The sequence below is a fragment of the Prionailurus viverrinus genome, chromosome A3 (genome assembly GCF_022837055.1).
Source record: "Prionailurus viverrinus isolate Anna chromosome A3, UM_Priviv_1.0, whole genome shotgun sequence".
Taxonomy (NCBI): domain Eukaryota; kingdom Metazoa; phylum Chordata; class Mammalia; order Carnivora; family Felidae; genus Prionailurus; species Prionailurus viverrinus.
In genome coordinates this window covers 120,947,967-120,973,810 of record NC_062563.1, presented here as the reverse complement: position 1 = coordinate 120,973,810, position 25,844 = coordinate 120,947,967, and the positions used below count along the sequence as shown (strand labels likewise).

At 52.6% G+C, this 25,844-nt stretch overlaps 1 protein-coding gene and 1 long non-coding RNA gene across 7 annotated transcripts in view; one reads left to right on the top strand and one right to left on the bottom strand.

Moving 5' to 3' along the window:
* The first annotated feature begins 2,731 nt into the window (after positions 1–2,731).
* LOC125161550 (uncharacterized) lies at positions 2,732–11,408 on the top strand. 3 transcript variants are annotated; one of them, XR_007150664.1, is made up of 4 exons: positions 2,732–2,870; positions 6,478–6,540; positions 9,014–9,591; positions 10,491–11,408. It is a non-coding gene; the product is annotated as an uncharacterized LOC125161550 (long non-coding RNA). The 3 variants fall into 3 exon arrangements; XR_007150663.1 differs by having other exon boundaries at positions 10,024–11,408; XR_007150662.1 differs by having other exon boundaries at positions 9,014–11,408.
* A 1,309-nt stretch (positions 11,409–12,717) lies between these two features.
* DTNB (dystrobrevin beta) overlaps positions 12,718–25,844 on the bottom strand; it is a 245,529-nt gene continuing 232,402 nt past the window's right edge. For 2 of the 4 annotated variants that reach the window (XM_047853825.1, XM_047853826.1), the window contains 2 exons: positions 23,304–23,463; positions 21,466–22,470 (listed from right to left, as the gene is read on the bottom strand). In XM_047853825.1, coding sequence (XP_047709781.1) covers positions 22,244–22,470; positions 23,304–23,463 — 387 coding nt within the window. In that variant the 3' untranslated portion in view covers positions 21,466–22,243. Of the gene's footprint in view, positions 13,110–14,940; positions 14,976–18,476; positions 18,531–21,465; positions 22,471–23,303; positions 23,464–25,844 lie in introns of those variants that run through there. The other 2 variants (XM_047853827.1, XM_047853828.1) reach the window with 2 other exon arrangements.

The window sequence follows — 25,844 nt, the reverse complement described above, 5'->3', positions numbered from 1 at the left end:
TCTCACTGGCCCTGGGAGGCATCACGGGGGTGACTGGGGGCCACCCAGCACCAAGCATGGCTCAGGAGCCCGCCCCGAGGCCAAGGCTCCGAAGGGGCAGCACCTGCAGTGTTGAGGGGGTGGTGCGCTTAGGGTCAGAGGAAGGAAGGAAAGGAAAGGCTATGGATCGGTGCTATGTGCTGAGTGCCATTCGGACCTTTAATCTTTTTTATTTTTTAAATGTTTATTTTAGAGAGAGAGAGAGCACAAGCAGGGGAGGGGTAGAGAGAGAGGGAGACACTAAATCTGAAGCAGGCTCCAGGCTCTGAGCTGTCAGCACAGAGCCCGATGCGGGGCTTGAACCCACGAACTGAGAGATCGTGACCTGAGCCGAAGTCCGATGCTTAACCAGCTGAGCCACCCAGGTGCCCCAATCTTTATAGCAACCATGTACGTTGGAACGATCCTCATTTTATAGATGCAGAGAACAAGGCCTGACCTGTCTGAGGTCACACTCTAGAAAGGAGCCGCGTGAGGATTCAAATGCAGGCATGGCTGCCCTCCAAAGCCCGTGTTTGTTCCACTCTACCCTCCGGCTGCCCAAGAAGACTAGGACAGGGGTGGGGAGCCCAAGGAAGGTTCCCCGAGGAACGGGACCTCACCCAGGCCTCTGAGAGACCATGGCACAAGCTCAGAGAAGAGGGCAGGGGTCCTTGCCGGTGAAGGTGCTTGGGAGGAAAGATGGGGCAGAAGGAGGAGCCTTAGTGAGGGACACGCAGGGGGCAGGCTCACAGAGAGAGAAAAGAGAGAGGAATCAAAAGGATAAACTGAAGCCAGGTCTGGGGAGGTCACGGGGGAAGCCCAGGGAGCCTGAGGTGCCCCAACAGGACTGGATGGCTTCCAACTGAGGTGGAGCAGACTTTCTCCAGGAGCTGGGCCGGTCACATCCATGGACAGGTCATCTGGAGGGCATAAACAGCCAGAGTGCAGGCAGAGGCACTCAGGATGCCAGAGCTGAGAGTTAGAGCGAGGGTGGGGGAGCCCCCAGATGACCAGTGGGAAGCCCGGGTCCACAGGCAGCCTGTGTTTCCTGGGCAGCGGGAGAATGCCAGATAGTTCAAGCACCGGCTCCCCCTTCCTCTCTACGTGGTCCTCACCCTCCCCTTTAGCCTCCCGGAGTTTTTTCTATGGGCGGAGGCTTCCCTGCATCATCTTAAACCACATATTCATTAACTGCACTGAAAAGCAGTCTTTTGCCCATATTAGTTAGGCACAGTCTACACAATAATTTGATTCCTATTTAAGTTGCATTTCCAGGCCAGTGCACTCTCCGGGTCACCATACATCGGCCATTTGTTTGCTCAGAGTCAGCACCCAATATGCTCTCAGCCCTTAGTCTTCTAGCTCCTTCTCTCATGCCTCAAGTTGATTGGTGTGTCTGGGAAGGTTTTTACCCCCTCTGGGTGTTCCCAAGTGGGAATATCCTCAGCGGCCACTGCCATAGAACAAATCGTTGCTTCACGTGGGCCAGGACGCACCCCCAGGGCAGGCGTCAGCGCCTATGGAATCCTGAGGAGGTCCCCAGGCTCCTTTAGGAGAGGACACCTGGCTTCAACGCTCTAGCTCCAGGCTGGGAGTGGCAGCGGGTGGAGGAGAACAATCAGGAAGATAGGTGACAGCAGGTGGATTTTTTTTCATTTATTTTTAATTTTTTAATGTTTATTTATTTTTGAGAGAGAGAGGGAGAGTGTGAGGGAGGGAGGGACAGAAAGAGAGGGAGACACAGAATCTGAAGCAGGCTGCAGGCTCCGAGCTGTCAGCACAGAGCCCGATGCGGAGTTCAAACCCACCAACTGCAAGATCATGGCCTGAGCCGAAGTCGGATGTTCAACCTGACTGAGCCCCCTGGGCGCCCTAGATGGATTTTTTTTTTTTAATAAAAAGCAACAAATAGCAATACTACTTGTAAACTTTGTTCAAATACTATCCTAGGATTCCATGGGTGTTGGCTGAGGGGCAGAAATGTAACTATGTTGTATCCATCTATATTCATTAAATCATTTGTGCTTTAGGTAATTGACCATACGCACTCATTTTCGTCACTGGGAATGTTGGAGAACGCAGTATTTCCTGTTGTGAGAAAACTTGAAGAAGTCTTCTTTTGCTCTCAGGGAGCCTACAGTCCATTCTGGAAGACGAGGGGAGCACATGTTAAAAAGCTCCAAGGTAAGAGGCGCCTGGGTGGCTCAGTCGGTTGACTGTGCAACTCTTGATTTCTGCTCAGGTCATGAACCCAGAATCGTGGGATTGAGCCCCGCACTGAGTGTGGAGTCTGCTTAAGATTCTCTCTCTCTCTCCCTCTGCCCCACTCAGAGTGGGGTTGGAGGTGGAAGCTCCAAGGTTCAAGGTCACATGTGTTCAATGAATGGAGACACAAAGCATAAATGTTTCAAGGGAGGTGAGTGTCTAGGCTGGGTGCTCGCTGACTTCCTGATTGTGACAACATTGAAGCGTCTCTCATATTCTTCCTCAGTTGTTTGTTTCCCTAAAACTACCTCTCCTTTCCTGCTTAGAGCCCAGGGCCACCCTGGACAGTCACTACCAGGCCTGCCATCACCATGGGGTGGCCCAAAGTCACGTCTGCCAGGAACACCATAGTTCGGCATTTACCTATGCAAATTTTACATCGGCCGCTGATGAGCAAAACAGTGGTCCACATATAGATTTGGGGTGTGGGGCTTTTGCTGTCGGAGTTCCCCCAGAGTGATGGTGGCTGAAGGCACAGTGACAGCAGCCACCGGGAGCAGTTGACCCCGGCAAAGGGGACTGTCTCTGACTCAGCAGCGAGGCCCCTCTCTGACCCTTCTGTCCCAGAACTCTGGCTCTGCACGGTAAAGGGGGTGGCGTACCTGTGGGTGTGGATGCTTTCCCACAAGTCTGTGCTCCCCAGAAATTCAGCTGCCTTGGCCCTTATTAAAAGGGCTGTTCTCGGTGGGGCCAGAGGGAGGCTCCTTCCAGGCTGCAGCTCAGGAATGGTGGGGAGGTGGGAGTGGGGGTCAGGGGGTGGGTGCTCTCTGGCTGGGGCTTCAGGGGGGTGCAAGGACACCACCACGCAGCAGGATCCATGCCCACAGCAGCCCCCCAGCACAGCTGCCCTGGGATGCGCAGGCACAGTCGAGAGAGAGGGGGGAGGTCTGGCGGTCTTCAGCAGAATCGTTGCCATGGGGGGACTTGTGGGACCAGAATAGCCAGATAGTCTAACATTTCCAGAGAAGCTGTAAATCTGGATTTTTCTGTGAAATCTTCTGATGCTTCACCATTTGCAAACCATTAAATTGTTTTAAAAACACCCCTCGGGCCAAAGCAAATGACTTTGGGCCATTCTCTGTTACACCCTCCTTAGACCCCAAACAGCAAGCAGAGTGTCTATGTCCTCAGTCCAAATGATGATGAGCACCCGACCTCTATGGTGTCATGATCCTCAAAGTGCTCCTTCCCCAGAGAGCCAAGCGGGCAAATGAGGCTGGGGCAGGAGCAAGCGTCAGTGTCACCATGGAGTCACCAGCTAACCCCACCCATGAGGCGTCGGCCCGGTGTGGGTCTGAGGAGTGAGCCTTGCCCTTCCCAGCCTCTGATGCCCGTGGCCTTGTAATGCTCTTCCCGGCCTGGCATCGGCAGTGGGCGAAGATGAGGAGGCCAGAGCGGGTGAAGTGCGCACTTTCTCGGTCACCTGCCCCAGTCCTGGGCCCGAGGAGGGGAGGAGGCAGGAGTCACCCCAGGCCTTAGTCTTAACCACCCGAGGCCAGCATCCTGGTTTGGGCTGCCAAGTCCTCACCTCCTGTTTTAGGGAAGCTGAAACAGATCCCCCTCCCCTCCCTGGAAGCTGCCTGGGCCCTTTGCACCTTGCTTTGCCCTAGCATTTTTAAAGTAAATCTTCCAAACAGATGGATTTATTTGCTTTGTAGGTGTTTTAGGTTGAGTTGATTTTGTTTTGACGTGCTGGTTCAAAATAAGATTGACCCTTTGGAAACTCAACTTGCTAAAGCCATGTACCCAGCTTCAGCTTGAGGGTTTAATTGAAAACAGATGAGGCACACGGCCACCCCGCAGGCCTCCAGACTGAGCGAGACCTCGGAGGAGGTACGCTGGCTCAGAGCAGGGGACGTGTGGCTTCAAAGGCAAGGGCCAGTGATGGGAAGTCTCATTCCAAGAGGAGGGTTTTGCTTCAAAAATAGCTTTTAATATGTGTTTTTTAAAAAATGAAGACACTAAAGGAGCTGACCAGGCATATTTAAGACCCTATAAGCATAGGAAACAGTAAAAGAACTCACTGGAATTCTATCTAAAAGCAGCCTTGGACAGGCTGAGTGAGCAAGTGAAGGAATGAGTTCACGTAATAAGAGACACGATGTTTTCTGTTATTTCGTCTTTTCCTATCATTTGATTTACCTGTGGTTGAACTCCTCCGCCTTCCCTGATTCCCCGGGGCGCTTTTCTGGACCTTGTGTTTGGTGATTAACAAGCATCACCTTGTGTTTTTGCCTTTTTACATATATGCCCTCCCACCTTGGGGACAGAGACATTTTACACACACGACCAAGTGTGGATGGCAAATGAAGAACTCTGCAATATGTACTTATTTACTCCTCTGATTCTGCAAGCAATTGAGAAGCAGAGAGGAGGGGGATCTCCTGTGATTGGCCAGACCAGTTCGGGTCAGTCACCGGATGACACAGCTCCAGACAGACCTCCCTCCGCTAGGGTGAATAGGGTGGCCACCGGATGACACAGCTCCAGACAGACCTCCCTCCGCTAGGGTGAATAGGGTGGGGAAGGGACCCTCCTTCCAGGGTTGGGGAAACCTGGTGATTAGATAGAAACATCGTTGTCAGTTAATGAGGAGGCTTTGTGATGCGGCTTAGGCCGCGTAGGTGTGGTGAATGCTCACTTAGCCTAAGACCAGGCTACAAAGTGAGGCATAGAGGGATTAGTGTGTTCTCTTGGGGTGTCTTTCAACACCCTGCCCTAAGGTTCAGGGTGACCCTAAGCAGAGGAGCCAGTTCCCATGATGCATGTTAACTGAAGGAAGGAAGGCCGGCTCATCCTTCTGGTGCGTCTCGGTGGGGCCAATTATTAAACTCCCATTGATTCCCACCCTCCCGTCCCACTGCTTCCGTCAGGGATTCTGCCTGCCTTCCCCCCTGCTTCCATCCCCAGGGGCTGCTGGTGGAACCCCCTCCCCCGCAAGTCTCTTTAGTCAAGGCCAGATGTGACAGTGGATGGAGAACTCTCCAATCCTGCCCTGCAGTCAGGTGGAGGCTGGGGAGCCCCCGATGCTAATATTGGCCCCTGTGAGTGATGTGCCTACAATGCAGGGTGGGCCTTAGTGGAAGACCAGTCGGCTTAACCAGAGCGGAGTCTTTATCTCTTCGTTTCCTGCGTGAGGTAACACGTTGAAAGCACATCGCAGCGCCAGGCACCGACATCTGGCTCAGTCACTGTTAGCCAGAGAAACATGGTGGCTGGGAGAAGCCTCCGGAGACAGCTTGCCTGGATTCAAGTTCCCACCACTGGTTGTCCCTGTGTCCCTGGGCAAAACCCTTTCCTTGTTTCAGCTGCCTCATCTGTGGATTGGGGACGACGGTGCCTAGTAGCTTTCAAGGGGCGTGGTGGGGATTAAGTCCCTGTGGTTGGAATGGTGTCAGCACACGTACATGACATATATGGGCTGGTCCACGCTAACGTTTCCACCTTCTCTTCTTGTTAGGCTTCGTCTCATGGGGCCTTTATGGGTCTCGGGGTGGGGGGTTGGGGGACAAACTCAAGTGTCTGTGGCACGTACAGGCTGGATTTGCACAGACTGGGGAGCATAGGAGAAAGGCACACCCAGAGGCGGAGGTGAAATTAGGAATTAGAGATACGATCTTGGTTAAGATTAAATATCTATACCTGCTTATATATATAAGGAAATCTGGGTGACTATTTCTTCATTGTGGTTTTTCAAAGCAGGCAAACCAGGCTGTAGCGAAGTCAACTGATTCAACACTTCACTTCCTCCCCTGAACCATCTCCCTGCTCCTCCTCCCCCCACCTTGGAATATTCTTCCTCTTCCTTGAAATGGTGCTGAAATTCTGCCATTTCAGCAGTCTGACACGGTGGGAAGGAGAGCTGCGTCCCAGTCAGGCAGACAGAGAGGATCCTGTGATCTTGGGCAAGTTATTTGACCGCTCTGAGCCTGGTTTCTCTGCGTTGAGGATGCCTACATCACAGCTGTGGTTGAGTGGATGACCCTACACAGAGCCACATGTGTGAACACACCTGGCGCACAGTAGGCATCTAACATACTCTGTTCACTCCTCTTTAGAGCAAAGCCTGCTTTAAGAAACCTGCCTGATTGTCATCACCCGGTGACATCAGGACGCCTGACGCTTCATGCATCTTAAAACTCGACAATTGATTATGTGCATAATTCTCTTTTTTTTTTCTCCCTGTTCCAGTATTTTGCTTCATTAACTCCCTCCTAGATGTCTTCAAGCAGCTCTGTTGGCTGGTTTCTCAAGGTAGAGTTCCATTTTTTTTTGCTCGTATCTCTTCATGGTGCCTGGACAGTCCTCTCCAGACATGGGGCCTCAGGGCTGACTGTGACTTCTGAGTTCCTCCAGGTCCCTGCTCGAAGCGAGTTCCTGTGTTGGGTGTGCCTGGGTGTACTAAGCCTTTTTGAAGGTAGCTCTGTGTGTACAATATGGCCAGAGAGTGACCTTGTCCAGGTTGCTGTCCCCGCTTGAAAGGACATGCAGGTGAAGAAAGACCCAATCTCATCATAAAATGGGGGCAGGGAGAGACCAGTTAGGTGAGGTGGCCTGTGGGAGGTCAGGGTAGGGGCCTCAGTAAACAGAAATGTTAAACAAGGCCTCCTCAACTCCACCCTGGCTTTAAACCCCCCGTTTGCAAAGTCTGGCTGCAGAGGCCTCCCAATGACCCCAATCTAAGTCCCCTCCACTCTCCAGTGATGGCTGAAGGCAGGAAGATAAGAGACTCCTTGAACAAGACACCCCCCAGGGAAATTCCATCAACCCCCTTGGAGGCTGCAACTGAGCTCTATAAACTGGGCTGGGGGCAGGGTGGGACTCGGAGAGGAGGGAGGGCAGGCGAGATAAGGCCTCTGACTTCTGGGCCAAGGGCCACGCTGGGGGTAGGAATCCCAAAGGAAGGCATATGCAGCGCTTTCCAGTGGGGACTAATTAGGGTAACATGTGGGGGTGAGTTGTGGCAACAGGACAGGAATGAAATCCCCTAAGCCTGGGACTCAGGAGTGAGAATTTGTTCCCCAAATCCCGTCCTGTCTCCACCTGCAGTCCTGTCCCCTGCGCCCCAGGGTGAAAAGCTCCCCTCCTCACCTGAGCTCTGCCCCTCTTCCCACCCTTCCTTCCTCTTTACTCTCCTCTCTCTGGTCTTTCACATGTCCCTCACTCTTCCCTGCTCTCTGTATTCCTGTCTTTGTTCTCCTCTTCTGAGTGGGCTCCCAGGGTAGGTGGGTGGCAAAGGGTGAACCCAGGTGGTTGCCTAGGCAATGAGCAAACTAGGACGAATGCCGGCCAGCCATCATGGCAAGACGGGGAACCCAATGAGGTCCCCAAGCCCAGAGCCTCCTTCCTCACACTCCGTTGTCCAGTCCGAATCTGGTTCCGAGGAGCTGGGCTGGCTGGAAGCTCATCCAGCTGGAAGGAAGCTCAGCTGACCCCCTGGGCACCTGACACCTGCACCTGGCTCCCGCCCTGTCCCCAAGCTGCTCCTCGGCCCTGCCTGGCTCGCTACTTCCTCTCTGCGTGCCCTCCCTCTCGGCAGCCCCAGGTGCGTACACCTTCTTCCACAGGGCCAACCCCATCAGGGGAGCTTCACAGAGGCAAGACCTCAAAGGCCAAGGAGCCTTGGCAGGCAAGGCCTCACCCAGGCCATTCACACGCTGGTGAATAAGACATCAGCCATTGCCACCGATGGCCATCAGGCTCTGTGGAAGAGGAGCCCCAGGGCCGGCTTTCTGAGGGATCAGGAAGACTGGGGCTCCGACCAGCAGGCCCGGGATTCTGAGGAGCTGTGGGTGGGGAGGACTTCCAGAGGCTTTGGGTCCAACTCCAGATAGAGTTCTTCCTGGTAGGGGATGGACGCCTGGTGGGCAAGGATAGCAGCTGTGGTGGAGGAGGGAGGGAAAGACTAAGTGACAGGAGTCCTGGGTTCGGGCCATGGTGGAGCCAACACAACCCAGGAGCTGGGACTTGAATGAGCAGCTCACGGTGAACAGGTGATCTTGAGGCCCGCTGGTGTAGACGTACCCCCTACATTTCCCACCCCACCCCACCCCAGATCATGTGCTTTGTCTGAGGATTCACTCTCCTGAGGGGGGGAAAGCTGCAGCACCTGTGGCCAAAACCCGAAAGCCAGAGGCCCCCACTGTACGTATGTGCAGGTGCACTGAGGACTCACCGTGCCCCTCAGCAGGACTGGGGTGGGGGTGGGGAGGAGCGAGTCCGCCGACCATCCTCCCACAGGCCGAGGGCCTTCAAACTCCGGCCGGGAGGTGCGCCATGGCTGCAGGAACCTAAGAGGTTCCTCTGGTTGAGGACTCTGCAGGGGATTCAGGCTCTAATTCTACCAGACGCATCCGTCCTCATCTCCTCTCCTGGGCCTGTGTCCAGAACCCCTCTGAGCAGTGACCGTTTCCCTTCCCCGGTGCGCTGTCCCATGTGTGTCCCCAGTCTGACAGGCTTCAGAAGGCAGTGCAGCCCCCCCAAGCCCACCCCCATGCCCTAGTTATGAATTCAGACCAGGCTTCAACCTTAACCTCTAAGGCCCCATGTTCACTGAGGCCTGGAGAGGGGGGCCCGGGGCTCGGCACACCGTCAGAGCTCCGAAGTATGTTCTCGAATGAATGACAGTCCCACATCAAGCTAACTTGTCCTCTCCCCACTTTTTTTTTTTTTTTTTTTTTTTTTTTTTGTGAACTCTACACCCAACGTGGGGCCTGAACTCACGAAGAGATCAAGAGTCACGTGCTCTACCGACTGAGCCAGCCAGGCACTCGTACGTGTCACTTCTTAATCTCTACCTTTAGCAGGGCTAGGCTCCCTTCACTTCAGAAATACCAAGACGCTCTCTGGTGCCTGCCTTTCAAGAGCCCTCCCACCACCAGCAAGTCCCAGTTCTCCTCACGGCCTCCCTTGGGAATTACCCACTTTCAAAAACGAAAGCGCTCACCACCCATCCAAACCTTCACACAACTGAGAAGCTGGTATTGCTTCCTGGAACTTCTAAACGGATTCGATGTCCACTTCTACCCTGTGGCCCTGCCCTGGCCGTCCCCGCTTGGAGTAGGAGGCAGAGGGCAGATGGTGCCGGCACACTCCACCTGCTCGCAGCCATGCCCGGGCAGGAGAGACACCGGCACACCACCCACAGGCCTGGTTTTCCAGGCAGGGTTAAGTGTGCAGAGAAGGCATCGCAACCCCTGGGATCTGCTCTTCATAACTGGGAAGGCCTGCCGCCCTCACCTTGGGCCCTCCAGTAATCATTTCCTCTTGGGCAATGGATTCTGCTCATGGGAGTTGGAGCTTCAGGTAGGCTGGAAGTAAGCAGCCCGGCTGGGCCCCGAATACGGTTTAACATCGAATATAGTGTTTGCATTCTGGGGAAAGCATCTGGGTGTAAAAGCCCCCGCTGTGGGGGCCGGGGGACTGTTATGCCACTTCCCCCCCACTCCCCCACTGCCCTCCCAGGCAGGCCCTCAGCCTCCCCCGTTGCTAAGACCAGACCGTGCAAGACCCACTCAGTCACTGGGCATCTGGGATACTGCTCTTCCACGCCTTCATGGCCTGTCTTATAATGCTGCCCTCTCTTAACATGGTCTATGGGGCAGGTCCAATTGCTTGTTGGAGACCACAAAAAAAACAAAAAAACAAAAAAATTAAGACCACTGGTCTTGGCACATGCTCCCCGGGGCACCTAACCAAGAAAAGGGACTGCTGAGGCCCCTCTTTTTCTTCCTTTAGAATAGACCACCGACTCTGGCCTTTCTCCACCTGCTGGCGATGGCTCCTGAACCTTTTCTCCTCATAAATGTGTACTGTGGTCCTCGCCACGTCGTCTTTGGACCAGCAGTACCAATGCTACCCAGGAGCTTGTTACAACTGCTACTGAATCAGAAACTGGGGGGTGGAACCCAGCTATCCATACATTACAAGGCTTCCGGGGGATTCTAAGTTTCAGAACCACTGGTCTTGTATCTTCCCTGAGAGCCCCAGGTAGGAAGCCTTAGTTTTCTGATCCACACGTGGACAGCCTGTTGAGGTGCGTGTGGCTTGCAGCTATGGGAGTTTCATCCCAAGGAAGATGGGCTACCTGTCTCCCACACTTCCAGTTTGCAACAGGCGTCTGGCCCCTGGCAGAGGAGAGGCCCAGGGAGGCTGGCTAGCTTTGGAATCCACTGAATGGTTCTTCATAAGGCCTTTTCTTCCAGAAGGTGCAGCAGGAATTCAGATGGCTCTAGGCATTGCCATAGCAACTGTACCTTTCTGAAGCCGTCACGGACTGCAGGAGCAGGGAGTAAGCAACGCAAAAGAAGGGGAGTCTGCTGGTGGATAAAGTGCAAGCAGCAGACGAGGGGGCTGTGAAAATAAATGGAACCTCAGCACGGCTGGGACTTTGGGATCTGCACTTGGCGGGCCTGCAGCTTCCTTAAGACCCAGGACACATTTAGGACCTCTCGAGGGGTCTTCACGGCTAGGAAACAGCAGCCCAGGGGGCCTATGATGCTGACAGTATACATCACTTCTCTTAAAAGATCATCTACTCAGGTTAAATTAGACTCCTAAATGGTCACAGAGCAATTAAGAAGGAAGTGTCCCCTACCTAGGGTGACACCTGTGTTCCAGGTCAGAGTTGAGGAAAGGGACCAGCTTCAAGCTCCTGATACGGATCTGCATTCTACAGCACATGCCAAGAAGTCAGGAGGCACCTCAGGGGCCTTAGATAATGGTGGATATTCTAGCTGCAAAAGAACTCACTTGTCAACCAGAGTTTATATAAAACCCAACACCCCATGCACTGTCATGCTGGCGTCTGAGCTCATCGCCGTGGCTCTCTCTAGTCCTTTTTATCGTCCTCCAAGTACACGTGAGAGGCTGGGAGCCCAGAGCCTCTCCTGCGGTTGAGGACGTTAAGGCTGCTCCTTGGTGCAAGAACCTGCCGAGCAGTGGCTGGGGGCCTTGTAGGCTCGGGCAACCTCCCAGGTGTGGAGGGACACACAGGGGGCCCAGAGGACACTGCCATACACCATGCGCACCTTAGCCCTTGGCTGTTTTGGAGCCACTGGTGCTTTTAATCTGTTCTCTGGCTCCTTCTGCTCTGGAAGAAGCAAGCAGTTCATGTGAGGAATCGGGACGTGGGGTCCTGCTCTGTCCTCAGGGGCAGGGTCCAAAGTGTGGGAAGTCAGGATTGTGGGGGGAGCACACAGTCATCCCTGAGACCTTGTTGTAGCCCTGCCCCCCCCCCCCACCCCCCATCCCATACCTAATCTCACCACTGGTTGGCACGGAGTGTCCCTCAGAACTTTCCATATGGTTACTTTCATTCTTGCTCTATCTGGCCCTCCAGGCAAGGCTGGATCCCTGTTTCCTGAGCGTGTGGGAGAACCTTTTCACCAGTGCTTTTGTTTTACCAGAATCCCTGTTGGCTCTCCGGGGCCTCGGCTCACTGCTGGTCACGGCTGGGCCAAGGCAGCGCTCGGAAGCTGCTGTGGAAGGCCAGCCCTCCACGGGCGTGGGGCCTCTCCGCAGGCTCCCATTTCCTCTCTGCTCTCACACAGCTGGAGCGATCCAGGCTGCACCTGCCCCTCATACGTAGTATTCATGACATGGAGGCCCTGGGCCTAGCAGCGCACGGCACTCCCGGAATAAGCCTTGACCTCCTTCCTGGGTGGGAGTAATGAGGAAGCGGGGACAGTGAGAGGGAAGGATGGAGAGTCAACCCCACCCGTTTCACCCTGGCTGCGCCCTCACGAGGTTTCCACGTGACTCCCTCCGTGGGTGGCTACGGGCTGAGCCCACTGGCTCCGCAGGCAGCGGGCAGGGGTCCGCAGGGGCGTGTGTGTTGGGGGGATGAGAGAGCCAGCTGTGGGGCCTCTCACTTCATTCCAGTCGCTGCCCTTTATAAATATTTATAGCCGTTCCACTACTAAAAATAACATCCTGGAGCCCAGGGAGCAGAAAAAAAATAAATGAAAATCACCGGGAATTGGGATTGATTATCATGTGTGCCAGAGCAGAATGGAACCCTGAGAAGGGGGGGGTGGCGGGAGCAAGGCGCCCGGGGGTCAGTGCTCCCTCTGGTGGTCACCGGTCAGCGCTCCCTGGCCGGCCTGCGGCGGGCTTTGCTGCAAAGAATCCTCTCCCGGGCTGCTCTCTGCTCCCCCTTGCCGCCTAGGCTGCTGAGCAGCGAGCGGCACCAACCGGGGCGGAAGCCTAGCTAACCAGTATGAGAGAAAGGAAGGAGGCTATTTTTAGCACTGTGGCCAGGGTGTGAATATCTGTAAAACTCAGTAAAGCCTGAAGCTGTCTTTGCACGACACAGGGAAGAAAACCTGTTGGTTTTTAAAGGTCAAAGGTGGTGAGGAAAGTTGTGCCCCCACCCCAGGGAGCACGCGATGTGCCGGCAAGACGCCAGCAAGAACTCCATCAGGTCACACACACAGGAGATTCGTGCTGTTTCTTTTCTCTTTTCAACCTCCCGGTAAATTCCTGTTGCAGAGATGAGACCGTGGCCCGAGGGGAGTGAGGAAGATGCTAGTTCATGCAGGACTGTGCAAGGGGGAGGCCCACCAGTGGCAGCGGCATCAGGCAGTCCCTCCCATTTCCCACCGGCTTGGGCTCCCCTCTTCCTGCCAGGTAGTGACGTCTGGCAGCCTGCAAGCCTGGTCCAGGTGTGCAGCCGAAAGATGGACAGGAATGCGCCTCTGGGGGAAGATCTCGCCTTCCTCATGTCAACGCCAGCTTGCTGCATGTCCCCTGTGCCTGTGCAGGACAGACACGCTGTTACTCACGGGTGCTGCAGAGGGTCTCCAAGCAAATGCTGCTAACGTCTGCTGAGGCAAGGCAATGTCCTGGGATGGGGCCGTCGGGATGCTTACCTTTCAACTCAGAAGATGCAAAGAGTCGATAATACTCGTGCTCCTTTTTAGGGAAAGGGGCTTTCTCTTTTGTGGGGGGTACCTAGAGTTTTTTGGGAGTTGCTGCTGGGGTCACAGGGTCAGGAAACGTTTCTGGGAAGAAAGAACGGGGTTTACAGTGCGAGGTTTGGAATGTGGTGCTTTTTTGGGAAGAAGGATTGTGACCGAGGAGAAGGGCACTGAGCTTGGAGAGGTGCTTACAAACACTGGGCGGCATGGACGACAGCCTTAGATTCAGGCCGGAAGAGGGCAGAACTTAAGGGTCTGTGAAACTGAGCCACCTGAGTTTTTATGCTTTTCATTTGACTCTCTACTCCTGATGAGTTTCTCCTAACTCCAGATCTGAGGTCTGAGGACAGCGTCCGGAGACCCAGCTCCGCTTCTAGTTCTGGCACCAAGCTCCCAGGCCGTGGGCCTTCTTCATTCCCTCCTCTGCAGGAAGAGGGGGGGCCAGATGGCTCTGGCGTGCCTATCCTTATCCCCCAGTTCCTCTGTGCCCCCGGGGAGGGGGGCTCTGGCAAGCTCCCGAGGGGCAAGTCAGCTCCTGACTCCCTCGTTGGCTGCAGCGGCCTAGGCCTGCTGTTGGGAAGGGCCTTGCCTGAATGTGCAGTGAATTTAGGTAAAACCCTGCCCAAGCCCCGGAGGCCCTGAGATTTCCAGGGCAGCGGGAGAACTTCTGCAGCTTGGGTGCTTCCCATAGAGGCTTGCACAATCCCTGAGTCAGTGCAGGCTCCGAGACGGCAGGTCCCGCAGCGCTGGCAGAACAGAGCCCCTCAAGGGCTGGGTGCACGTGGGGGGTGGGGCCGGCAGGAAAAGGCCTGGAGACGTTCCTTTTTTGGGATCATGGGGCTGCAGCCCTGGCTTTTCTGCCTGGAAGATCTGTAACTGACGAAGACGGCCTAACTTTTAAACACAAGAAGTGGGGGAGGGGAGGGAAAGAAAGATTGACAAATAAAGAGACACCTCGCGGCCAAACCAAAGACATCTATCTTCCAAAGAACTGTTCCGAACAGACTGGTTGTCCAATTATTTTCATCCCTTCTTTCTAGCAAGCAGGCCCCGGAGCCTCACTGTCTTGGAACTGGGAGAAGAGTCAAGGTCCTCAGATGCAAAGACGTGAAAGACTACCTCCTAAAGCAGTGAGCACTGTCCCAGAGGGAAATCTGTATTTTCATTAATTTTTTAGGACGAGGGGGTGTGGGTTGGCAGGCACCACAGGAAATGGCTTGGTTGGCTCTATTGGGGTGGATGTGACCCTGGAGGACGGAAATACGTGTCTGTGGCCAGGTTCCAAGGCAGATCAGAGCTCTGGGTGTCGGAACCCTGGGGCGCCGGCACAGACCCTGGGAGAGAAATGACGGTGGTTGTGGGCAACCAGCAAGGTGGCAGAGGTGGCCGGGATGGCCTTGGCCACTGGCTCCCAGAGCCCGTGTCGGCCGGCAGCTCTTGGGTCTGCCGGCTGCATCCAGACACCACTGATACCAACCGATGCCCGAGGCCCAGGCCAGACCCAGCGTAGAGCAAGATGGGCCAGAGCCCGGAAGAGGGGCCAAGAGGGTATGATAGCAGGGCCGGGGCAAAGCGAAAAGGTGAACTGGGCTCTTTAAGAAAAACTTTAACTGGAATCTCTCCCCTTCAGGGTGGCTGGCTTGGAAAGTGAGACCAAGGAAAGGGAGGAGGGAAAGGAAGACCGTGGGTACAAAGGGAAAGGGGCCGTGGGGAGGGCAGAGAACACTGTACTCACCCGCGCTTCCTCTCTGTCCCGGCTCCTCTGCTAACCTGTGCAGCACGGACACAAACAACACACGGAGTCATGCCTGGGGTGTCTCACCAGCCTGCATCTTCTCCCCGGGGACTACCGGCCCACGCACCCATGGGCTTCTGGACTTCACTCTCCCCTTTCTGCCCCCTATGCTGGCTTTTCCCAACCAAGTATGAAAAGGGCCAGGAGAGTCACGCTACCTACAACCAGCACCTGCAACGGACGCAGAACAACCATGGAGAAACAAGTGTCTCTCGGGAGAGGGAAAATACTACTACTAAAATGGAAATGAAGCCATCCTAAATCTAGGGAGCAGTTATATCAGGGGGCGCAGCCCATCTGGTTCTGAAAGTGACCAAGGTGAGAAGGAATTAAATTTCGATACTGGCGGTGTTTCCTGCCTGCAGGCATGTCTGCTTGGGGATGCTCAATCACTCCTGCTCCCCCTGAAATCTTGAACACCGACTGCACCCACAAAAGCCTGAGAATTCACAGAGGGCTGCTGCTGTCAGCCTACAGGACATACACCAGCGTACTCTGAGCGAGCAAACTGGATTTACAGCTCCCAACACCATGGGTGGTAGGTTCTGGGAGAGGCAGTTCTGAAGGACAAAGGAGCATAACGTGAGGCCCTGGAGTGGCCGAGATGAATTTCGGGCTCTGAAGTACCGTGTCAGTCTGTTTCATCTGTGTAGTCCTGGCGACAAGGACTCTGAACACCCCAGGCGAGCAGTGAGGGGACGCGAAGTCAGTGTGGCACCCCAGGGGAGCAGAAGCATTCCCCAGAATGCAGCCAGCCAGAGATCCAGGGTAAGGCAGTGAGGGGGCTGAGATAGGGGCGAACGTGCTGGTGAAGTCTGGCTTGGTCACGAATTCTTCAAAAGTGCCCATTTGACTCTTAGGGTTTTTGCACTGAGCAGACTATGACTGCCTGGTGGGGTGCTGACCAAATTGTGTTTATGTTAGGTCAGCATCACTTCAACCCCAAAGAAGCACATCTCCTCTCTCTCTATGGTTGACAGTCACTCTTCTCCAACGCATCGGTGACCGCGGTTACCGCCATGTTGGTCTATAGTAAAATCTCATGTCTAGACCACGGCAGACCATCGGAAGGTCCATCTGTAAAAATACCTGGCTTGTACCTCCACCCACATACCTGCCACAGTTCAGCTTAAGAAGACATATCCTGAGACCTGTATGCACAATGCCAAGAGTCAAACATTTGTTTGAAACCCTACTCAAGTCTCACCCTGGCTCTTAACACTCTTTTCCTTGGGATGGCACCTAAAGCCACAGCAACGGAAACTCAGGTGTTCCCACAAGGTCTCACGGGGACAGACAGAAACGTTGGTGTGTGCACTGGAAGAGAGATGGGGAGACACTAAGAGCAAGAGGGGCAGAGAGGAGAGATGCTGGCAGAGAACACAGGTGCAGACAGGGGCCCCTGAGAGCAGGGGGCACCAGGCAAGGGGAACTATGCCTGTCCACATGTGAGATGCAGCCCACACCCAGCCCTGAACCAGGACCAGGGCTGCAGTCCATGGTCATGGCAAGGCCCAAGTGGTCAGGGCCACCCTCCGTGTGCTGCACACAATGCAGGGAGGCTGAGGAGAAGCCATGGGAAAAGCTACTGGGAAGGGAGGGTCAATGGGAACAGAGGCCAAAGCAGCAGATGTTACGTCTTCAGCCAAGAACATTCCACATGAACGCTAGGATCTGGATGAGTTGTGTGTGTGTATGTGTGTATGTGTGTGTGTGTGTGTGTGTGTGCCCGCGGGCGCATGCGTGCGCACGCGTGTGACTGGAGCACGTGTTTATGGAGTGTGAACTTATCTCTGTGCATCTCCTCCCCGCTTCATCTCTTGCACAACAACCTTTCTGCCTTCCCCCTGGTCTGCTCTCGGGAAGGAAAGGGTCTTCTCTACCATTCCCTGTGGCACTGCTAGATGTCTCAAATACAGCTGACCTCGACTTCTGACGTTTGGGTGGCCATGCCAAATATGCCGTGGTCCTCAGTCCCGCACAGTTGCCGTCCACTGCCTCGCAGGCCTCACTGACTCCCTAGAGGACTGTGGCACCTGGACTCCGCTTCTCCACTCCTCCCAGGATCCTGGACAGTCTCAGAGTCTGGTGGCAAACTCTGAAGGCCTGCCTCTCCTGCCCCGCGAGCCCCCGTGGCAAGCAGCATGGTAGACCCTACCCCCAGGCACCCCCCTCCCTTCCCTTCCCACCTTCTTTGCCTGCAGCTCCCACTCCACTTCTTCCCACCCTTCCTTACGACTTTTCTCACTTCACCTCGTCTACCGGCCGCATGGGCATGGATTCCCGGCTCTGCCAGCTATGATCTGTGCAGGTTATTGAACCGCTCTGAGCCCTGTCTCGAATCCTTGCTCGGGGGCTGTGAAATCAACAGGAAGGGTGTGCTCAGTGCAGAGCATTCAGCAGGGGTAGAGAGAGTGGGCGCACCTTCCAGAGCCCAGCCTCCTCGGGGCCGCTCCCGCTCTGTCCCTGACGAAGCACTCTCTAGTACATCACCTGGCTTACTTCCTTGTATGTGAGCATTTACTGACACCTCACTATGTGCCAGGCACTCTTCTGGGCACTGGGGATACATCCTGAACAAAACAGACCGAAATCTCTACCTAGTGGAGCTTATGTTTTGGAGGAATCCAGAAATAGACATATTAATATAGGACCGAAATAAGAGCTCATATAACTCCCAAATGTTTTTTGTTCAGCATGGCACAGACACATGAAGATTAAGTGTGTGAAGTGGGGTCAGAAGGACCTAGTTCACACTGAATCTCTGCTGCTTTACAGCTACGTGATCTATACTTCTGAGAGCCTGTTTTCTCAGTGGTAAAATAGGGACACTGTTATGTGTCTCACAGGGTTGTTAAGTGTCAAATGAGATAATACGTGGACATCATTTAGCACAGCTCCTTGTTCATAACAAGTTATTAAGCAAGTTTTCTATACAAGAAAATGAGGAAGGCATCACTGTCCTTTGCTGATACCTTTCTTTATTGCTTTTAATTCTTCCATCAAGGCCAGAAAACCATTTGGCTATTCTGCCCACAAGAATCACTTCCTTTTCAGAAATGTTTCTTGTATTTATAATCACACACTCAAAGTTTGATGATTAACTTTTCCTGCTACTTCATTTTATCTCCTATTTATTCTGCATATCTCTGTCTTGCCTTTCTGACTAGATTATAAACTCCCGGAGGCAAAGGGTCATGTTCTGTGCTCTGCTGGTATCTACTTCCTATATCCGAACCATCTATCACAGTATCTGGAAATCAGGAGGCTTTTCTTGATCGCCTGACACCGCCACCTCCAGGGCAAACCTTGATGGTCGGTTGGGAAAAGTAGGCAGAAGGAACTGTGGGGGTTGGAAAGCTTTGGGGGAAGGGGCAGCAGGAAGGCAAGCAGAAACAAAAGGGAGGGGAGTTTCCCTCAGGGGCTGTCCAGCTCTGCCTCCCACTCAAACTAGGGGTCCTGTGAGCTGCCTTTACCTCTTTCTTTCCCACTTTGCATCTTCTTTTCTTCTTCCTCTGCACCTTCCTCTGCTGTGAAAACAAGTCCAAGGAGGCCAGTGACCCTTCAGCACAGCACAAGCATAGAGGGAGGGTGAAGGCGGTAACTCAGAAGGCTTGGGACGAAGCCCTAGCTAAAGGCTCACGGTCCCAGGCCTGCACGGGTTCTGACGCTCACCTAGTACGCGCCCTGCATGGTGCACACCCTAGCACTGTTTACCCATAAGCCCTACGCCCTTAGGGGCAGCACAGCTGAGGTCACTCACCTTGCTGCTGGTTCAGTTGCTGGCTTCCCTGGTGACTAGGTCGGGGGTGGCTGCCTCTTCTCCATGCCCGCTTTCCCTAAGGTGACGACACCCACTAGGGATACATCTAATACCTTGCATTCAGGTTCAAGAAAGCAACCATAAAAGTTCATGGTGGGAGAATACCTAGATCAACACTGGCTTCTGTTAAGAAAAAACAACCAGGGGTGCCTGGGCGGCTCAGTCGGTTAAGCTTCCAACTTTGGCTCAGGTCATGATCTCTCGTTCATGAGTTTAAGCCCCGTGCTGGGCTCTGTGCTGACAGCTCGGACCTTGAAGCCTGCTTCAGATTCTGTCTCCCTCTTTCTCTACCCCTCCCCCGCTTGTGCTGTGTCTGCCTCTCTCTCAAAAATAAAATAAAACATTAAAAAAATTTTTTTTTTTAATAGAAGAAAGAAAAAACCACCAAAAGGGGGCACCTGGGTGGCTCGGTCGGACTCCTGGTTTCTGCTCAGGTCATGCTCTCCCAGTTTGGTGAGTTCGAGCTCCACGTCAGGCTCTGTGCAAACAGTATGGTGTCTGCTTGGGATTCTCTCTCTCCCTTTCTCCCTTCCCCTCTGCCACTCACACTGTCTGTCTCTCTCAAAATAAATAAATAAATAAATAAACTTAAATTTTTTTTTTTAAAAGATAAAAACCACCCCAAACTAGAAGTTTTGGCTGATAACAAACTTAAAATGACTGAACAGCAAAGCGGCTGTGTGTTAAAAGCTAATGCCCTCAAAGGTTGCTTTCCCTGGAGCCTCCCTGAGCGAAAGCAGGCATGGAGAAGAGGTGTCAACCCCAGCGCAGTCAGCAGGGAAGCCAGCAACAGAGCCAGCAGTGAGCTGGGCTCTGCAGGGAGCACATCCCCCGTGATAGGGAGGAGTGTGCTCAGCTCTGGGAGCTCATTTTGAATTGGGGCCTTGAAACTCTCGACCATATCCCAGTGTTGGCAAGCAAAATGGTGAAGTGAAAACCACGTCACATTAAGAATGGCTGAAGGAGGGGCGCCTTGGGTGGCTTGGTCTGTTACGTTTCAGTCTCTCCATTTCAGCTCAAGTCACATGAGGTCATATTTTGTGAGATCGAGCTCCTTGTCGGGCTCTGTGCTGACAGCGCAGAGCCTGCCTGGTATTCTCTCTTTCCCTCTCTCTGCCCCTCCCCTGCTTGCACTCTCTCTCTCTCTCTCAAAAAAAGAATGGCTGAAGGAACATCGAACAGCCACCTGAAGAGAAGGCGTAGGGACAGCCATGTTACCTGTCGTCAAACACTTGAAAGGCCAAATTAATAGGAATAGGAAGGACTGAACTTACTCTGGGTGGCTTCAGAGGGTGGAATGAGGATAAACTGCTTACAGAGAGGCAAATTTTGGCTCCCTGATAAGAAAGACCTTCCTCATGATGAGAGCTGGTCATGAATGAGCTCACTGTAAATATTCAAACAGGACTTTTACATTGGGCAGCAACCTGGATTAGATGACTTCTAAGATGTTTTCCAACCTTTGGATTCTACTATTTGTGAAAGTATTTTGAAAAAGATGAGGAGGACAAGCTACACCTATAAACAGTATGCTCACATGGTATGGAAAATACGTAGAGACAATCTGAACATCTCACCTCATCCTAACAAAACCCTTGGTGGTGACAGTAAACGTGTGTGGGTGTTGGGCCAGCCTCTTCCATTCACTGAGAAACTGGCAGCTCGCATGTAAAGGGAATCTGTTTCTGAATTTTGTAAAGGTGCTGTCATGTGTGGACTTAGTCCACATCTACCTGTGGACTTCAGGGCTTGGGAGGGAACAGAGTCAGTGAAAGGGGCCCTCGTGGGGCTGTGAATCTGACATCTTGTCCCGTGTGGACGGAAGGGCTCTGTGGTGGGAAGAGCCCTGGCTTTAGGTTCTTCAGACCTAAGTTCTAGGACCAGCTTCGCCCCTTCAAGATGCACAACTTCAAGCAAATCAATCTTCTGATAATCACTCACTGCATTTCTGAAGGGGACTAGACGACATGCTCTCTAAGGCGCCTTCCAAATACATCACATCATTTTGTTAAAACCACCCTTTCCTACCATAAGAGATTGCTGGGTATCCCTGTGACCTGTTAGTTTTGTGGAGCTGTTTGGTCTCTGTGTGCCATGTGTTTAATGGTGTCCGGTTACCTCTCATCTAGTGTGATGAGCTCATGAGCCACTGATTTTGCCCAAACCCTAGTAAGTAGTCACAAGGCACGGTGTGATTAACGTCCATGGCCTGAAATTCTTTCAAAAAGTGGGATTTCTGGCATCTGTGGGAAGTTCTATCAGGGAAGGGACTCTCTAATCACCCGTGAAGTCATGTCAAAGGCAGTCACCTCTTGTATTTATGTGTGTTTATCATACAATAAAGAGGGGGCAGTGCTTCTGAGGATTGAGGAATGGGACCAGAATGGAGACTCTGTCACCTTCACACCCCCTCCACGGGAGAACTGGCATCTTAATTGCATTGAAAAAACCAACCTAGGCCATATGCTTACTCTCTTCTAAGTGGAATCAGGCAGATTTGAGAGTGAAGCCATGGGCCAGACCCATGACAACACTAAAGGTGTATGCTTTCTCCTTCAAAGGTCTGAAGAAATACCCAAGGCTTCCCTTCCCTAAGAGCCTGGACTGATGATTTCAGTGGATGTGTTTGAACAGTCCATGGAAACACTGCTTTATATTTTTATTTAATAACCTTGTTAAGCGACTTCAACATATTCAAAAGCATTATATTAGGTGAAAAGAACAAAGGAGGGCCATATGTAGTGCTCAGGAAGGGAACCTATGTGTTTAATACGGAACATGGGAATCTGATTACTCTACACCGATTAGTAAATACCTGGCAGTCATAAAATGAAGAGAGTCATGGGGAGTCTTGAAAATATGACGATAGGGGAATGGCCTTTTATTATTTCTCTCTTTCATGGGTTTTATGTAAGAGGAACAATGAGGTAAGGGTGTCTGGAAAATCAGTGAAATATCTAAGTGATGGAGAGACTGAGGAAGGAGCCACAGGGAAGACTGGACAGAGGAGCGAAGGAGCAACAGACTCAGGTCACAAACGTCACATGAAATCAGAGCCTAGTCGTGGACAAAAGGAGAGAGTAGAGTTTCAAAACCAAATCAACTAGGAGAGAGCAGAAAGGCAACTGGGAGAAAGTCCAGAAGCTTTTGTGGCTGATTCAGTTCCAGTCTTCCAGGAAAGCCTCAGAACGAGGCGGTCGCGCAGCCCTGGGGGGAGAGAGGCTGTGGACGGAGAGCTGGTGGAGGACGAATGAAGCAGGGAAGGGGCTAACTGTGTGTGCGTGGGGCTCTGAACTTCTTTAAAGTCTGGATTGGGTCTGTCCTGCAAGGAGCATTCTTGAGAGAAACATAACGTGTCAGCGTCTCTGTGTGATCACGTGTGGCAGAGAGGCTCCCTGGGCCAAGACGTCCAGTGTGTTCCTAGAAGGCAAAAAGGCTGAGTGGTGAACTGAGGTGGCGTGTGCTACGTGATGATGTTTTACCACGTGGCGAGGACGTGAGGAGGGCGTGGGGATGGAAAGGGGCGCGTGAGGCCGGGCAGGAGCTCTGGGCTTCACCTGAGTGGAGCTCCTTCACCAGGGATGACATGGTGTTGGTGATGGAATCAGCGGCCACCAGCAGGTCACTGCGGAGGTTTCTCCTCGTACCTGAGGACAGTCAGAGCAGACGGCGATGGCAGGTGGGCGGGCGTGGAGAAAGAGCCGAGCGCACGCCTCGGTCTGCCAGGCCCTAGACGCGGTGCAGGGCACCTAGGGGAGATGGGGCATCTCCACCCGCTCCCGGGCACATCAGGGGCACGAGGCACCCAAGTCCTCCTTCTCCTCCCTCTTCTTTTCCACCTGAGGAGTAGGAACCCGTCAGCGGCACGCTTCTCAGCCACGATCAAGGGAGTTGGATTCCAGAATGAGAGTCGGATTCCAGGCTCGTTGGCCTAATGTAGGACTTTACTCTCTGCTAGCTCCACCAGGCAGTACTTTGTCTCCCTGACAGGACTTCCTTAGCCACGGCGTCTTCCCCCAACTATACGACACGGCTGGTCGCTAGCCCCTCAGACAGTTGTAGTGATCCTGTGCTGAGTGTGCCTTCAGCAAGGCCCTGTTTAGAGCTCCACTCTTCCTTCTCTTAGTTGCTCTAAAGAGTTTCCAGGCAAAGCATGACTCCAGGAATGATACACCACCCAATTCCTCCAGAGGAGGCAAAGCCCAAAGGACAAGGCACTTCCCGTAACCCGGGGGGAAAAAAAAGCACAGAAGCCCCGGAGGCCTGCTCTTCACAAACTTACGAAGCCTGTAGACCTCCCGTTGGGAGACCAGCCCATCTAAATGAGAAGGGACCAGCACTTGACTTATTTATACTGTATATGAAAATCTGATCGTTTAAAGCTAAGCCCACAAAAGAAACTGGAAAAATCTCAGTAGGAATCTCATTCACATTTCCAAACCCCTCTAGCTCTCCAGTGAGCTCTGCTCCCAAATCTCACCTTGTGCAAAGGCCTCCTGCATGTCTCCCCCGACTCCGCTCAGTGGGTCTTGCGGACAGTGGGTGGGGGTGGAGCCAGCAGACGTTGAGCGGACAGGCATGGGCATCGGGCGGCCACCTCCGTGAGTGGGGGATGTATGTGGTGATCCTGTGGCCTGAGCCTGGGAGAATCAGAGAGATGAAACGTGTTACCTCAGGTATCTTACCTCTTTGAGGAAGGAGAAAGTCCTTCTACTCAGTCAGTCTAAGCCAGCCGAAAGAGCTCAGTTCAGTGGGCCAGTGCACTGCGTGATCACATTTGAAAGGAAGGAGTCAGGCTGCCTCCAGGACTGCAGAGAGGAAGAAAAGGAAAAAAGGAAGGAAGGTGGGGGCGGGAGAAGGAGAGGGAATCCCATTAGACTGGACTAAAAGTGGGAGGAAAAGCAGAGGCTAGCATGGAGAGGGGGTCCTCGCAGGCAGACAGCCTGAGCAGAGTGGCTGGGTCCAGGATCTGAGACGGGCTGGGGCCACACAGTTGGAAAATGATACACGAACATCTTTCTTTTTTGTTTGCAAACACATTTACGGACATGACCTCACTTGACCCTCACAATAACTTGTGAATGAATAGAAAGGGTGTATGTTCTTGTGCCCATTTTATGGTAGAAAAACACAAAGGGAAGCGGAAGAGCTTTGTGTCAGGCCAACACAGCTCACGGAGATTCCAGAAGAGGCCCTTCCACTCCCAGGGCAATGGCGGGCACCCGGCACCTCTGAAGTCCCAGCCCGAGGGGATCACGCTCCTGAGCACGTGTCCGAGCTCCGCTGCAGGCTGCTTCCCAGGGGCCGGGTCGCCGCACTTGCCAAAAGCACACAGTGAGGCTGTCGGGGCCATTCCATGGGGACCAGGTGAGGACGGACACACACCTGGTGGAAGCCGAACTTTCCCTGTGAAGGCTCCGGTACAGTTTCGGAGGAAGCTTGGAGCAAGGGGATCACATTTAAAAATTCTAGTTAAAGGAAGCTGAGATTTGGGCCCCGATGCTGCTCTTCAGAACAAGGGACACTGGGTGTGACACGGGGCAGGTTTTCTGTGGAAGCGAAACTGGGAAAATAGAAGCCAAAGTGGGCAAATGAGTTCAAATGAAGAGATTTATCTTTTGGGGATCTAGCTCAGAAACACCCCGCACGACAGAATCTGCCCCAAACACGCCGACGGGCTCCCAGCACAAAGCCTCACCTCAGCGCCTCGGCCGGCGTGCGAGTGGCGCCACAAAGAAACAGTCTGTTCCCTAACCCTTTGGTTTGTGTGAGCGCATGTGTGTGTATTTTAATTTGAGAAATTTAAAATATACAGAAAGCTAAAAAGCATAACATGATAAACACCCACATTGCAAACTGTTCATAGTTTGTCAAATTCATTTCAACTTAGAAACGCCGCAGAGAAGCCTGAAGACCTATTAGCGTCCAGTCCCAGTCTCTCCTCTCATCCCTTCAGAGGCAACAATCGTCAAAGATTTGGGGGTGAATTCTTTTTCCTGTGTGTACCTATATAACTATGAATAATGTATGCTATTTCATACTTTAAAATTTTGCATCAATGGTATCATACTGTGCATATCATTTTGCAATTTGCTTTTATCACTTAGCATACTTTCTGAGATCTTTCCATGATACAAATGATAGGAACTTAGACCCTTACCTCACATTGTGTATCAAAACTAATTCAAAATGGGTCATGAAACCCAGGAGACTTTTAGAAGAAAAGGTTAAGCAATGACTTTTTAGATATGACACCTAAAACATAAACTACAAAATAAAATGATAAATTGGATTCCATGAAAATTAAAAACTTTTCAAAGGACACCTTTAGGAAGGTAATAAGACACTTCACAGAATGGGAGAAGATTTTTACAAATCATCTATCAGATCAGGGGCTTCTATCTAGAATCAGAAAGAAAACTTACACTCAATAACAAAAGGACAAGTAACCTAATCTAAAAATGGGCGAAGGGCCTGAATAGATGCTTCTCCAAAGAAGACATACAAATGTCCAATAAGCACCTGAAAAGATGCTCAACATTATAAACCATTAGGGAGATGCAGATCAAAACCACAATGAAACACCACTTCACATCCATTAGGATGGCTACAATCAACAAGGTGGACAAGAACAAGTGTTAACAAGGATGCAGCTTAGTTGGAACCTTTGCACGCTGCTGGCAAGAACAGAAGATGGTGCGTTCCTGCTGCTTTAGAGAAGAGCCTGACAGTTCCTCAAAAGATTAAACACTGAGTGCCACGCGACCCAGCAATTCCACGTCTCGTGTATATACCTGAGAGGAATGAAAGCACAGGTCTGCACAAAAATCTGTACACAAGTATTCATGGCAGCATTATACATAAGAGCTGAAAAGTGGGAACAATCCAAGGGTCTACCAACGGATGAATGATTTAAATAAAATGTGGAGGGGCACCTGGTTGGCGCAGTCGGTTAAGCGTCCGACTTCAGCCAGGTCACGATCTCACGGTCCGGGAGTTCGAGCCCCGCGTCAGGCTCTGG